Below are 15,347 nucleotides of genomic sequence, written 5' to 3'. Positions count from 1 at the left end.
AGTTCTCATGCTTCATTCGTGGGGTCAATCATTTTTCCAATTTGATTTCAACCTATTCTGCGATTGCTTAGCGATGTCATCAATGTATCATGAGACTTTTCTGTCATTACATGAATTTTGAATTGATATGCATTCAGGAAGGTTCTTTTTCATGACATCTTCTGAAAAATTGAAATAACCAATTCGAAATTCATTCGCTCTCTTCCAACCGTGACTCATAGCTGCCTTCAAATGCTTGAAAGAGAATTTCTTCCTCTCTTGTTATCCACACCCGCCTAGTCTTCTCTATTTTTTTCCCTTGTAATGTCCTTTGTTGTTACTTGTTCTAAACTCCATTCCTACCACAAAAAGAAGGAAAAAAATGGTCACTATCTAAGCAAAATGATTTAACCCTAACAAAAATAATAATAAAACAAAGTAAAAAAAAATGACAAATCACAAATAATAAAAAAATAATACATTCATGGAAAAATAATGGGAGACCGAAGATCCACATTCAAAGCCAAGAAAAAAACACGTGTTTGAGGAATAAAATGTATGGCATCAACATTGCTAAATCAAAACATCTACATATTCAAAGCAGTAGGCTTAATGTTAAGAAATTCTTATTACCGTAGAGTTTTGGTGATTGACAATATCGAAAGAGCACTTAACTATTTTAGGAAACAGCTGCAATCTTCCTTGTATGACAGGAATCATTTCAACCACTTGGTCTTTGACTGCTTGATCTTCAAACCGCCTACTCTTCAACCATCAGAAAGCATAAGAACATCAACCGCTAGAAGAATTCCAACCGGATGTTCCAGGACATATTTCGAACGCTTCATTAAAGAGCTATTTATTGCTCACTTTGACCGGCTCAGGATATTCAATGGTTTTGCACTACTACAAGTCAATCATATCCCACACAAGTCTCAATAAAGATTTGCATTAATGTCACTATCCCAAAATAGAAAGATTGCTTATACATCCTTCAAGTTCTGATGGAGATAACAATCACCACAAAAAGATGCTCAACAACAACTCTTCAAGGAACGAGATTCAAAGCTACACAAGAAAAGAGAACATTAAATGTTTGCTGAAGAACATATATTGTAGTTGCACCTGATAGTGACACATCATTCCAACGATACAGGTTTACGTTATTCATCTTTTTCCGACCATTGAAATGATATCTTATAAAAAAGAGTTGAAGAATGCAGATACAATTTCGATCATTTTAAGCTTTTCAACCACGCGATTGACACACTACTGAAGCTTGTACACTCAAAGATCTGAGCGCTCTTAAATTTTATATACTTCATCGCTCATTAAGCACGCACTCAGCAGAAAGATATCTGATCATTTAAGGATCAATTTTGTGCTACTCAAAACATACAATTTTATTTTATCGGTAACCTTTTGGTTATTTGATTGATTGTACACGTTGTCTGGTGAAATGAGGGTTCTTAAAATCCAGAATTGTAAAGTGATCAATAAGAGTTTCAAAACAATCAATGTGATAAGTCCTGATTGTAGGGATGTCAACTTTCCCCACGGGTTTGGGGCCCCGCGGAGAAAACCCGAAACGGGGATGGGGATCCCCAATTTTTCGGGTTTGGGTTTGGGGATGGGGATTTTTTTAAATCCCCGATGTATTTCGAGACGGATATGAGATTACTATCCCCATCCCCGAAATCCCCGAACCCGCCCCAAAAATAATATCAATAATAAAATAATAGTATTATTAAATTAATAATATAATAATAATATCATTTTTTAAAATATTAATAATCTTATTAGTATTAATATTGATATTGATATTAATATTAATATTATCTCTAATAATAACTTTTGTTTTGAGAAAATCTCCAGATTCGTCATTGTCTTACTATATTAATATTTTTGAAACGGGATGGGAAGTTGATCCCCGAAGTTTCGGGTATGGGGATTCCCCGAACCTGAAAAAGCGGGGATCGGGACGGGGATGTGGGTGGGGATGAAATTCGGGGATGGGGATGGGAATGGCAAACCCGCCCCCGCCCCGGCCCATTGCCATCCCTACATGATTGGAGTGGGCTGTTGCAATAAATTTTTAAAGTCAAAGTTTTTTAGTGGAATCCTTCTTAAAGAGGAAGGAGTGACGTATGAGTTTTTATCTCCGAAGAAAGAGTGACGTAAGAGTTTTATCTACGCACATTTATATATGTTCCATCCAAGGCTCCAAGACAGTTCTACGTACAATAGTTATAGGTTACTTTCAAAAATATGTTTGTTATCACAGATTTACAATGATGTTCAAAATATGAATAAACATACCATTTTCACATTTCATTAGTACAATTTTCATCAACAAAGACAAGCCTCACGAGAAGTATTGGGTACAACTTTAAGACTAGTTTTAGAACTTCGTGAAAATGAGTACTGACAGTGTGTTCACTATGTATGTAGTCATGACTTATGATTCTAATTTTTTTTTTTATGATGGACTGGTATGGACAAGAACATAACCACCTTCTGCTCAACCCTAACATACATTCTACAAGCCCTCCAACATGTGTAATCAAGCAACATAGTCGTGCAAATGCGTTATGATCCATCCTCAAATTGACAATACAATGTGTATCTCTTAATTAAATAATAATATGCAAGTAATTTATTTGGGAATGAATTCTTCATATAATATTGTAAAAAAAGTCCTCTAAACGAAGCCTAAGTTTCCGACATAGTACGTACTTTGTAAACACTCATATTAAAACAGTAAAAACACAAATGTATGCTTAAGTATTTGATGTAACACTAGCAACACTTAGATGTCCCGATCTTGATTATCCATGATGTAATAACTTCTGTCACACTATAGTAAATATTTTACAGCATGTTAATTGCATTGACAATGCAACAATAATCACCAAATCAGCATAATGAATAAACTTTGCTAGTGTTGCAATCTCAAAAATAGTCTATAATTGTTCTTAGATAAAAGAAACTATTTCAATCACAAACTAAGATAAAAAAAAAATTATTTTACAGCTTCACATTCTCTATAGATTTTTTATTTGTCTAGGAAAAGAGGAGGATAACTCAAAACAATTCAGGTTCAAAATTTTATAAAAAATCAAATACTTTAAAAAATTGGTACATGTTATCATTTAAAACAATATATTATCTTCATCATACAACTAATAAACTATTAGTTACAAGAGACACGAAATCATAAATTTATATAATTATAGACAAAAATGATGACTTTAAGACGAACGAAACAAATGGGTGTTGTTAGTTTTTCATTGGTGAGCGGGGCGGTTCATCGTTTTTTTTTTAATCTAAATATCTAATTTTTTTTGTTTATTTTCGTATTTTTCTAAAATATCTTTATATCATATCTAAACTCAAAATCAATAATATATATTTTTTAAAATGATATAAATTGATTGAAAAATACTTGAAACAACTCAGCTTGAACAAATACAATCTGACATTTGAACTGGCAATCAACATTTTAAGTTAATTTACCAAATTGGAATATTTTTGTCGATTTATTTATTTATAAGATGACAGCCAATTTAATTCAACATTGTTATTGGTGCGCATAATCGGCACCACTCATCGGACGGTGCGCATCTGTCAAATCCGTGTCGCCATCACCTGGTTACTCTCTCTCTACCCTTCGACAATCTTGCACATTCGTATTGTATACGTATAAAAATACGTAAAATTTGATCTCATTTTAAGGTTTTTTTGTGGTAATTTTTCGATTTTACTCATGCATAGTTGTTTCCAGTGGTATATTTAATTGATGTTTAGATGAATATTCAAGAGTTGTGAGAGATGAAGTTTTGAGAAAGGATTTTTTGCGACTTTACGGAATTTGATTTGCTGGGTTAATGGCCGCTACACCGGCGAGGGCTCGAGCAGATTATGATTGCCTCATTAAGCTTCTTCTCATAGGTGATAGCGGTTAGTGCTGTTGGTTCTTCAGTTTTACTTTTGGGATTTTTTTTCCAATGTTTGATAAGCTTATTTGTTCGGAAAAGGTTGTCTGTTTTCGGATCTGTAGCTAGTGATTTTATGGGATCTTGCTTCATGGTATTTTCGTTGTTACTGTGTTGAAAAATGTTGGAATAATGCGTTGAAAGTACTTCTATGGTAGAATTTTAAATTGATTTTGTAACAAGACCTTTGTTAGTTGGTTAAATCCTCCTTTACTGTGAAAATAAGATTTTTTTAACTTATGCTTGATTATCAGATAAATTTAAGGGTGGAACTTTTCTATCGTGTTAGGATTATGGTGGGTTGTTGGCAGAGTTTCTTGCCTTGAGCTTATTTATAGTTGATATAAATCCGATCAGAAAACTTGCGTAATCAGTTAAAATTGCTTTGTGAGGATATGTCGTGTGCTTGAACGCAAGAGCTGCAACAAGTGGTACTAAACGGAGTGTTCTTCTATTTTTTATCAGTTGTATTGGTTTAAATATAATTCATGGGGTGTTAAGAATCAGGTTGTATTTTTGCATTTGACGAGAGCAGAAATACTAAAGTGACAATTGTATTTGTGCTTGCATGTCAGCTTTCATCTTCGTATAATTGAATGACCTTTGTTATTGATCTGGCATCCTGTCAGGCAGCATCAGTTGGAAATAGCAATTTTAGAATTATCATGGTCGGAGAACATCATCCGGTTTTGATATGGTTTATGAACTAAGAGATCATTTGTCTTTACTAAATTGGAACTTAGAACAGGACTGTCTCAATTTAAATATGTATCGTGTTTGGTGAATTTCATAATTTAGTGTACGCAATGCTCATTGCCCAAGACATTTATTAACATGTAAACAAGAATTAGGGAAATAAATTCAAGGTCATGTTTCGCATATGTACCATTGATTGTGGAACAATGTATATCTTATGTCCCTTCCAGTTGTCAACCTTGTCATACTTGAGCACAAAGGACTACATGACCAGTATCTATGTATAATGTTATTTGCACGAGTTCACACTCTTATATCAAAAGAATATTTCGAATCTGTGCCAATTTTTTATTTACTGTTTTGCTCTATCTGGCAGGTGTGGGTAAGAGTTGTCTTCTTTTACGGTTCTCTGATGGTTCTTTTACAACTAGTTTCATCACCACCATTGGGTGAGTTCTTTGTTGCTGAACATACTATAACCTATTGTTTGTGGTTATAATCTAGTGTTCATAATTATTTCCACAGAATTGATTTTAAAATAAGAACTGTTGAACTTGATGGCAAGCGGATCAAGCTCCAAATTTGGGATACGGCGGGTCAAGAACGATTCCGTACAATCACTACAGGTAAGCTCATTTCTGGGCCTTATTTCACTTGAAAAACCTTAATGCATTTTCTTTATTTTTCAGGCAGTGGGATTAGAAGAAATTTAGAGACACTAAAATAAAACCATTTTATCCTCTATAATTACGTCTGAGGAAAAAAGATTTATTCTGTTTTAAGTGTCTCCTCACCTGTTATCTGCCATATTACTGTTTTCTTCACGATTAACAATAAAGTAAAGGCTGTATGCCTATCAACTGATTTTTAACATTAACGTTTAGAAAAAAAAAACAATTTCCTTTGGTTTGCATGTAGACCTATGTAAGGGATGAATCAGGACAACTGAGGCATTTTATTGACCAAGAAACTTCAGCTGGTCAGCATAGCATGCTATCAAAATTCTAAAGTGCATGCAGTACTCGAATGGAGTTACTTTATTTTCAGCTTCCAAAAACTTAGTAGAAATCATTCATTGAATCTGTGTTCATGTGAAATTTCAGCATTTTGTCAGTCTCATTATTATATTAAGTCATGCAGACATTTATTCATGTTTGTTATTCTCAATCCCAAACTAATAAGTCATGCAGACATTTATTCATGTTGTTGTTCTCAATCCCATTATTTTCTCCAGCTTACTATCGTGGAGCTATGGGCATATTGTTGGTTTACGATGTTACAGATGAATCATCCTTTAACAGTAAGGTTTTATTTTTATATTATCCATTTGACATGAGTTTCTATGCACTTCCCTCCTTCCCTATGGAAAATTTAAACATATCTTGGTACAAATGGTCTGTTTTAAGACATATCAACCTTATTCTCTTGTGAATTTTAGCTTTTAGTTGATATGGCTTAATCGAAATGATGTGATCTAACATAAAATATATCTGGCATTGTGTAGACAAGAATGACCTCCTTTCCCTGTTTCTTTCACGTTGCCTGCCATATTTTAATCAAACAACTTAAGTATTTGTATATCATCCCCCCTCCTCCTTGCCTTTTGTTCTCTAGGCCCAAGCGTAGCGACGCGAAGCGAAGCCCTATGGCTACAGGACGCTACGCGCACTGCACTTCGAAGTAGCGAGCGGTATCGTCGCTATGATCGCGATAGTGTTTGAGGCGATAGCCGTCGCTATCGTAAAACAAAACTAAATAACATTTTTTTTTAAATTAACGCATGTTTTGTAGGCCATTTTTATCAATTTTTAGGCCCAAATCTATTTCTATTCAACATTGCTTTTCCTCTTCTATATCAATCTTTTCCGCTTATCCCAATCAACCCTAACATAAACCTCACGTTTCTCTACTGCTTCTCCTCTTCTGTTGCTTGTGGTTCGCCAGACTTCGGGTTGTCCGCCGTCAGACTTATATAAATAATTGCATCTTCATTCCAAGAAAAGGAATAGATTGCAGCAAAAACGGCTGAATGATTTGGTGTTCATTAATACAACAAAGCTCTGAGGCGTAGGTACGATGGTCGTGATACCATCAATCCTATCTTATCAAGTGAAGTAGATGATGGCAATGAATTGTTGGAGTAGATGAAGCTCCTTATACATTGAGGAAATCCGAAGGGGCCTCGAAGGCGACCTCTACATCTATGCGGGCCTCAAAGGAGACCACATCTACACATACAGAAAGCTCGAAGGTGGCCATATCTAAGTCTAGAGGGAAAAGGCCAATAGGAACATCTACTGCACTTAATCTTGTAGATGAAAATGTTGAATTTGACTTTGATGAAGAAAGTGAAGAAGAGAGTGATGCCGAGCGGTATGCAATTTTAAATGAAGAAGATTGTCTCGATCTTGATGAAGAAGATGAAGATGAATTTTAGATTATGTTTTTCTATTTTTAGAATTGAGGATTTATATGCTTTGAACTTATATATTTTTTAATTAAGCATGAACTGTTGAATTGATTTTGCTATATGGTATATATTATATAGTTATATACTTGCGGCGCTTTACTTTCAAATAGCCTTCGCTACGCTATTCGCTATAGCCACGAGCAACCTTTGTGATACACGCAATTGACAACTATGGCCCACCGTGACTTGTCAAAACGGTAAATTTTCATGCTATCCTAAATATCTTGAAAGTAGTATTCTAATTCTCTAAACATTCCAGGTAATTGTGTATGGAATCACAGGAGGAATGCAAGGTCTCTCAAAAAAATATCATGTCACTCCTTTGTGTTTTGTTTTTCCTTCATGTCTATTTGTCGACATGACACAAATGATGTGCATACATGACAAATTGTATTTTCATATTTTTGTTATAAAGTTATTTAGTAGCTTCTTGTTGAATGCATAGTTGTCAAGGGTGCAAGGCGCACAAGGGCCATGGAGCCTGAGGCACGAGGCGTGCGTCTTACCGAAGCAAGGCGCACATTTTTTATTTTTTGTAAAAAATATATTTATCTTATAATAATATAATAAATATGAAATAATTAGGTAACAATGTCACACAAAACAAAAATTAATTAATAAGTTCATAGTAATATTAGTAACTTGATTAAGATTCTTCAATCATCTACATCAAGTTCATCTTCTTCCATCGAATCATCAAAGTCCCCAGAGCTTTCGGACTTTATTCTTCTTGGTCTTCGTCATTTTCTTGATCAACATCAATTTTTTCTTCCTCTTCATCCAAAAGATGTGACCCCGTTCTTCTGTTCAGAGTTCTCTTCTTCTGATTCTGGCGTTGGGGCGTTGGTTTGCTAGGTTTGGGTTTGAGCTTTTTGTTTTAATCAAGTAATTAAAAAAAAATTCACTCAGAAGCGCTTACTTCCAAGGCTTGTCCAGGCAAGCATCTGAGCTCGCTTTAATGAACGTTGCGCCTGGGACCCTAGGCACATGGTCCTTGCCTGGTGGTGCCTTCGCCTTAAGGCGAAAGAGGCGTGAGGCGCTCAACTTTGACAAATCTGATTGAATGAATTTTCTTGTGCATAATTAGATTTTTTGGAATAATACGTTTTATTATAAAGTTAATTGATAACTATTATAAAAAGCAATTTAAACTATGACTATATAAAATTAACTTACATGGATTTTGTGAACAGTCTAGACTGCTTATGTCTTTACCTTCACTTAGTTAATACTAATTTGCATTGTATACTTTTTTTTATATATAATAAGGACAGACAATAGATAGTTTTAGTAGAGGAATATTCTGTAAAACACATATTTCACATACAAAAATTTGTTCGTCTAATAATTAATAATTGATTTTTAATGTGTATCAAGAGCATTGAAGAGTAGTCTCTCTGGTGCGTCACCAAAAATGCAGCAATAAGGTGCTCTAACTTAGAATATAGTAGAGATATTATAGGTTTTACATTAATAGATTCAACATTATTTTACTCGTTGAAAATTTATTCCCAAATGATTATGTAGATTTTTTTGCTTGATTTGGTGGTTTCCTGGTTTCTTAACCCATGTTTGGTTCTGTCTTCAGACATTAGGAACTGGATAAGGAACATTGAACAACATGCTTCTGATAATGTCAACAAGATACTGGTAGGGAACAAAGCAGATATGGATGAAAGCAAAAGGGTAATTTTCCTTGTTCCCAATTTCAGTGTTTACTAATGATTCCGGTAATTTTCCTTGTTCTCAATGTCAGCTTTTACTTATGATTCCTTGTTTGTCGATACTACTGTATTACACAAAAGGGACATAAAAAAAACAATTTTGATGAATCCATTTGTCTGTGTAAAACAATCCTCCTCGCTAGGAATTAGAAAGGCGTATTAAAATCACCGATAAAGTGATTTACTGGTTTCTAAATCTCTCATATTTGAGAATGTTCTGACCTATTTTTCAAACACAAGGGACTTTTGCAGCTTTCTAGGCAAAAGTCTTTGGATATGACCACAATGAGCTTTAAAGTTTTAAGATATTTTTGGATATTTCAATGAAAAAATAAGAGACGTCACGATTACCTTGTACTACGAAACCGTATTAAAAGAGTGTCTAACATAAGTTTCTTATGCACTGAACTAATTTAGCCTGGATTTTGTATTTTACTAAATTGATTATTCTATGATTGAATATCTTTTAGGCTGTACCTACGTCCAAGGGCCAAGCACTCGCTGACGAATATGGGATCCAATTCTTCGAAACTGTAAGCATCCCTATGTCCTCTACATGAATGCTTTAAAAATGCAGTTAATGAAGATTTAAATGAAATTTGTATTGCATTGCTGCAGAGTGCGAAAACAAATCTCAACGTGGAACAAGTTTTCTTTTCGATAGCAAGAGATATAAAACAAAGGCTTTCAGACAATGATTCCAGAACTGAGGTGAATTTCTTTGCTTGGTTTGATTTAATTCTTAAAATCAAGAGTTAAGGAATGAACCTTAAATTCAGCAGATGGCTGATTTCATGTATTTTTGGAGCAAACTTTATATTTTTTTGAAAGATTGTTCAAATGTCATTGTTAAAACTTTTATATATTTTGATTACATGCTGCAGCCTACAGCAATCAAGATTAATCAGGCAGACCCTTCTGCTGGAGCTGGTCAACTAGCCCAGAGATCAGCTTGCTGTAGTTCTTGAAACGAATGAAAGAAGAAAAAAGAGAAGCTAGTTGTAGTGGAAAAGTGCAATTCTCTCCTCTGTAACGTGGCCTGCTCTGGAATGAATAGGTTCTTGTCCTCAGGAATTCGGAATTCAGTTTCTAGCTTTTGATTTCGTTTAAATGCTCATCCGCGCTGCGATTCAGTTAATCTGATAGTGCATGTTTTGTAAAGTTTCAAGGGACCGTTAAATGTGGTCTTCTTACTTTTAGTGTATTTTGGTACAATGTAACCCTTCAACTAAGTTTTAATTGACTTGGAAGACTCATATTTGTGAATATATATCGCATCTGACTGGTGATTCCCACGAAGTCAAAAGTAATAAAATAAATAAGCGTGGAAGACAAACGGACGCTTTAACTTCAACACCAAGGGAAGAAGTTTATATATATATATATATATATATATATATATATATATATATATATATATATATAATGAGATGCTACACTTTGTGTAACGTCACACAAGGAGTTATAACACATTCATTTAAATGTCCAACAATTTTCCCGTGGGTTGGAGATATGGAATTTCGTCTAAGTCTCACCTCTATCTTTCGGGATTTAACGTCATCAATGAAGTTTGTCCAACAATCTTAAGCTCATGCGGAATCGCTTTGATACTAAATTTAACGGTTCAACTCACTTGTGATATTGTCCACTTTGGCTCGTTACTTCAAAATTTTAAAACACGTCACAAGAGATTGTCACACGCCTATTTAAATGTCCAGTATATCTCACGTGATTTGACGACGTGAGATTTCGCTTAAGAACCCTCTCACTCCCTTTCGGGTTTCAGCGTCTTTGCTGTGAATTGTCCCACCATCCCAACCTCACGCGGAGTCATTTTGATACCAAATTTAACGACCCAACCCACCTATGATTTTGTCTATTCTGACCCGTGACCTCATGACTTCAAAACACGTTACAAGAATTTGTCACATGCTCATTTAAATGTTCATTATCTCTCCCGTTATTTGACAATGTGGACAATTATCACAAATGAGTTAGACCGTTACACTTAGCACAGTCTTAATGCTGAATTCAATGATGAACTTTTATCAATAAATGTGGAGTCCACATTTTTCTTAATGGATCCCAAATATGAGAATAAGGGCATCCGTATCCGTTCGAATTAATTCATGTTAATAACTCTCCATCTCATCAAAAATTATGGGATCCACGAGCCACATATTCATTACATTAACACTTTCCCATTATTAACACACATCCACATTCATTTAATATCAAGTTTCATTATTTATGGGTCCCACTGTCCACTTACTCATATTTTTTTATTTTACAACAAATATTACTAAAAATAAATAGTATTATTATTTTAAAATTAACTTAATTCCAATATTCATTAAAATATTATTAAGAAATGAAAAAAATGTTGGACTCTTTTATTTAAAATAATATACAACACAATTTTTTTTAAAAAAACACAAAATACATTGAAAACGAATTACGATAATTGAAAAGAGCTCTTTCCCATAACTAGCGACAGTTTTTGAAAAACCGTCGCAAATAGCGACGGTTTTTTAAAAATCGTCGCTTTTCAGTTTGCGACGGTTTACGAAAAACAGTCGCAAATTTCGAAATAATGCCGTTCATTCTGATGAATTTCTTGGCTGCTATGTCAGCCAAGATTATTAACACATGCACCCACATTAGTGCATGAAAATTAATGGGTGTTATTAACACCCATTATTAACCCACCAATGTGGGTGCCCTAAATGTCCACTTTTACAAAAATCATTCGTCTCCTTTGGATAAAATTTTCCACAGATATGAGATATTGCCAAATTTCGATTGTAATTTCTTAAAGATTTGACAATTTAAATAAAACTATATATTGAAATTATTGTATACATGCTTTTTGAAGAATAACTTAGAAATTGATAAAAATTCTAAAGTACTGGGGATTTTGAAGCCATGCAAGTGACGTGACAAATCTAGAATTCTTTTTGATTGATAATACCACCCGAAAATTCCCAGAAAGATCATCAATAATCTGCACTTTTGCACTTCAAATATTCATACAGCATAGGCCACCGCCCACCAAGAACATATACATTCTTCCACTTCGTGCATCAAAACAAAAATAAGAACATGAACTATTTCAAAAGTAATAACAAAACAAGACACAAATGTGGTCAGCTGATTGTTCATGCATCATATTCGTAGCCATCGGGAAAAAAATGTCTTACAATGGAGCAACACAAGTTTTGCACGAGACAATTCCCTACTTACCATAAATATGACCGTCAGACAACACAAAGACGTCACATTTTGGCTTCGAGCTATGGAAGGAAAGTCACTGGGATATAAATAAATGCAAGTTGGCAATCAATATAGAACAAATTCTATAATTTCCCCAACTTACCAAGGTTTAGTACTAACCTCTGCACACATGAATAACATATTACATCCCATCTTACATTTAGACCTACTTGCCATGCCAAAAGACAGTCATAGATTTAGCTCTTCCTTCCCATAAATACGCTGAAGCTCACGCGTTGCAGCTTGGAATGATTCTAGTGCCAGGAAGAAGGAATAAGCAATAAGGAAGGTGGATTGGGAAATGAGGAAGTTTTTCATAATATGACAGTGTCACTACCTTTCCAGATGCGGAAGGCTTTCTGATTGATAGGAGAGCCAGTCACAGTCTGAACAGCATCAAACAACATACTTTCTGGTGTGCTTCTCAACTCCTGAACTATCTGATAGATCGTCTTCCCATTTTCAAAGTATATATGGTTGTTTGGGTGCTTGGTTTTGCAATTTGCATGACGTTCGAATTCGTATGCATTAAGCGCCTTTGATGGAAGGAGGAAATATTGTAAACATGTTAGAAAATTGAAGATAGCTACTGTCTGTTTGGAAGGACAAATACATAGATGGTTACCTTACCTTGGAGAAATTACAAGATTTGCAGCCGCAAAGATAGCCCGAGCCTTTTATAGTTCCAGGAAGCTCCTTTTACATGGGAGAATACTTCCCATAAATCATCTAAAAATAATAATAAAATTTATGAAAATAAGAGAAGATCAAACTTAAGAAATACTCACCTCCCGAGAGACAGAAATGTACCGTACAGGCACACCATCAAGCATACCAGTCGCTATCAAACTTCGAACATTAGATGGAAAACTGTTTGGAGCTTCTTTCCTGCCAGGTCTTGTATCCATCTTGTTCTTAGATGTAGAGTCCAGACGAGATTTAAACAGCTGGGAAGTGGTCAGGGTAGGATCAATATTTGGGAAATTCACTTCCTTTTTGTTGTGTGTTTCTGATGTTAGAACTGAGGATTGTTCACATAATAAGCTATAACTACCAGTTGGCCTTGTCAGGGCTTCAATAATAGAATCATCTTGATAACCCCCAAAAGATATGGTATTAGTGTCCCCTTTACTATAGGAGTGATTCATGGATATGTTATTGTCGTCACCTTTACCAAAAATCGAACCCATCAATCTAATATTTGCATCACCTAGGTCAAAGGAATGGCGGATTAATGTGACATTTCCATCTTCTTTACCATATGGCTGCAACATGGATATGAAGGTGTCTTCATTTTGATGATTGTCAGTCTGGCCTGTGGACATCCCTATATCATGTTCCAAAGATCCATGCAATATATTAACAGGGTCCTTAACTTGATTAACTTTGACTTTTCTGATTCCTCCGTAACTTACTCCTGCTTCTTGATCTTCCATTACATAGGAAATTGATAATCCATCAGATGAATCATTCTCAAATTGTTCACTATCAATTTTATTCCTCATATTTACGGCATCCGTGCCAATATTAGAAACACTTCTCCTAGACAAGTCAACATGACTAGATATCTCAGACCCAAACAGCCGATCCATGAATTGGTTTGGTACTGACTGAAATTCAGTAGAATTTTCCCATGGAATTGCATTCGATATGGTGATTCCTGATTCTGGCTTACTAACTGGAGCTTCCACGGCCTGCTTTTTGATGGGAAAGAATGCTGGCTCGGTATCAAAGAAACATTGGAGAGATCGCTTGGGTTCCATTTTAGATGAGCTATCGAACATCACATCTTCATCATTCACATGCCCATCACCCTTGGAAGCCCATAAACCTTTCTCCTGGAAAGACTGGAAATCACATTAAAATATCCCCAGATCATCCACTCAATAAAACCACACTAGAAAGCAAGAACAAAAACTTTGAAGCAAGAAGAAGTTATCCAGGCACATTACGAACGCTAGCAAAAATACAAAAATCTGGGTTGATGGTATCTCGCATTTGTTATTAACATCATCAAAAAATCCTTCTTCTAATTTGCATACCATAAAGTCTATGGTAATTCATAACCAAAGAAAGGTCATGTTTGTTGTCATACTAATCTTTTACATTCACCAAACTACAAAAGTAACCTTGCAAATGCCAAAATACATTCAACTTAATCAGATTCCATGGTTGTTTCTATTTTTGGCCATTAGTAGAATCAAAGAATTGCATCAATTTTTCTAAAACCCGGTATATCCTAAAGGTGCCACAGATCAAGAATCATATGACATCATGAAATTCAAAACTGTCCAGTCCACTTCTGATGCTGAAGAAACAACCCCAACTCAACGGTGAAAATAATCGAGCCCCATTCACGCTTTCTCAAATGATCCACTTTATCAATGAAGCCAAGGTCAAATGTTTACAAACTAAATAGCTACTAAATGCATTTTGCATTTTGATGTCATATCAGAAAATTTAGTTCCTGCACTAAAAATCCGCAATTAAATAATGTAATAACATCCCACGTTCTAAAACAAAGGAAGGTCGAAAATTAAAGAAAAAATCAACCACGATCCACACACACTCTGCATTAAATATCACTAAAAATTCAAAGAAAAAAATAAACAAAAGCGTACCATCTGGTGGCTTCCTCTTGGCTAAGGGCTATGTCCCTACAATCGGAGAAGATAGTCAATAAAAAATTTAATTAAATTCATCATATGTAATTCATTAGTTACTTCCACTCCACAACAGGAGACTGAAACAAACTAACAAAAAAAAAAAACAAAATTCAACAAAGGAAACGTGATTCCTCAGATTCCAGTCGGTACAAAGCGATTGCCGCACCTGTGAAGCTACTGAAAATCTTGGTCAATGCTACAGCGATCTCTTCGGCAAGGATCATTAATCTATTTCTTTGTCAGTAATCTGTTAGGGTTTTTGTCTGATTGATTGAGGCGTAGATGACAAAAGGAGGTGATATGGGAGATGGAGCACATTATTTATTTATTTATATTATATAATTTTATTTAATTTAATTTTATAAGGTTTTTTTTAAGCCCAAACAAAATTAGAATTTCACTTTTACTATCACAATACCAAAATGAAGTAACACAAAATAAATCTTTGCTACTTATAAATGTCTCATTTTATGCCACTACACACAACATAAAATAGGGTTGTCTAGAGCATTAGATGGAACATATGTGAGTGTACATGATTGTA

At 34.7% G+C, this 15,347-nt stretch overlaps 2 protein-coding genes across 8 annotated transcripts; one reads left to right on the top strand and one right to left on the bottom strand.

Moving 5' to 3' along the window:
* Nucleotides 1-3,473: 3,473 nt before the first annotated feature.
* Nucleotides 3,474-10,132, top strand: LOC140834054 (ras-related protein RABE1c-like). Of its 3 annotated transcripts, none has more exons than XM_073198663.1 (9): nt 3,474-3,630; nt 3,764-3,939; nt 5,047-5,119; nt 5,196-5,296; nt 5,905-5,970; nt 8,729-8,826; nt 9,335-9,397; nt 9,483-9,575; nt 9,749-10,132. In XM_073198663.1, exons 2-9 carry the CDS (start codon nt 3,867-3,869, stop codon nt 9,830-9,832), a joined length of 651 nt encoding a protein of 216 aa, XP_073054764.1. In that variant the 5' UTR covers nt 3,474-3,630; nt 3,764-3,866; the 3' UTR covers nt 9,833-10,132. The 3 variants fall into 3 exon arrangements, with proteins under 3 accessions (XP_073054764.1, XP_073054766.1, XP_073054765.1); XM_073198665.1 differs by lacking the exon at nt 3,474-3,630 and adding an exon at nt 3,654-3,668; XM_073198664.1 differs by lacking the exon at nt 3,474-3,630 and having other exon boundaries at nt 3,688-3,939.
* Nucleotides 10,133-11,845: 1,713 nt separating this feature from the next.
* Nucleotides 11,846-15,102, bottom strand: LOC140834053 (uncharacterized). Of its 5 annotated transcripts, none has more exons than XR_012118649.1 (7): nt 14,970-15,102; nt 14,759-14,794; nt 12,926-13,984; nt 12,768-12,833; nt 12,475-12,673; nt 12,258-12,391; nt 11,846-12,174 (listed from the first exon to the last, which is right to left on the bottom strand). XR_012118649.1 is itself a non-coding variant. In XM_073198660.1 (6 exons), the coding sequence occupies exons 2-6, from the start codon at nt 14,759-14,761 to the stop codon at nt 12,327-12,329; spliced, it is 1,392 nt and encodes a 463-aa protein (XP_073054761.1). In that variant the 5' UTR covers nt 14,762-14,794; nt 14,970-15,102; the 3' UTR covers nt 11,846-12,326. The 5 variants fall into 5 exon arrangements, 3 of the variants coding, with proteins under 3 accessions (XP_073054761.1, XP_073054762.1, XP_073054763.1); XR_012118650.1 differs by having other exon boundaries at nt 11,846-11,938; XM_073198660.1 differs by having other exon boundaries at nt 11,846-12,391.
* Nucleotides 15,103-15,347: the final 245 nt, after the last annotated feature.

This window comes from Primulina eburnea, chromosome 6 (assembly GCF_022965805.1).
Source record: "Primulina eburnea isolate SZY01 chromosome 6, ASM2296580v1, whole genome shotgun sequence".
Taxonomy (NCBI): Eukaryota; Viridiplantae; Streptophyta; class Magnoliopsida; order Lamiales; family Gesneriaceae; genus Primulina; species Primulina eburnea.
The sequence above is the reverse complement of the archived record's forward strand: the minus strand, read 5'-3'. Positions and strand labels throughout refer to the sequence as shown.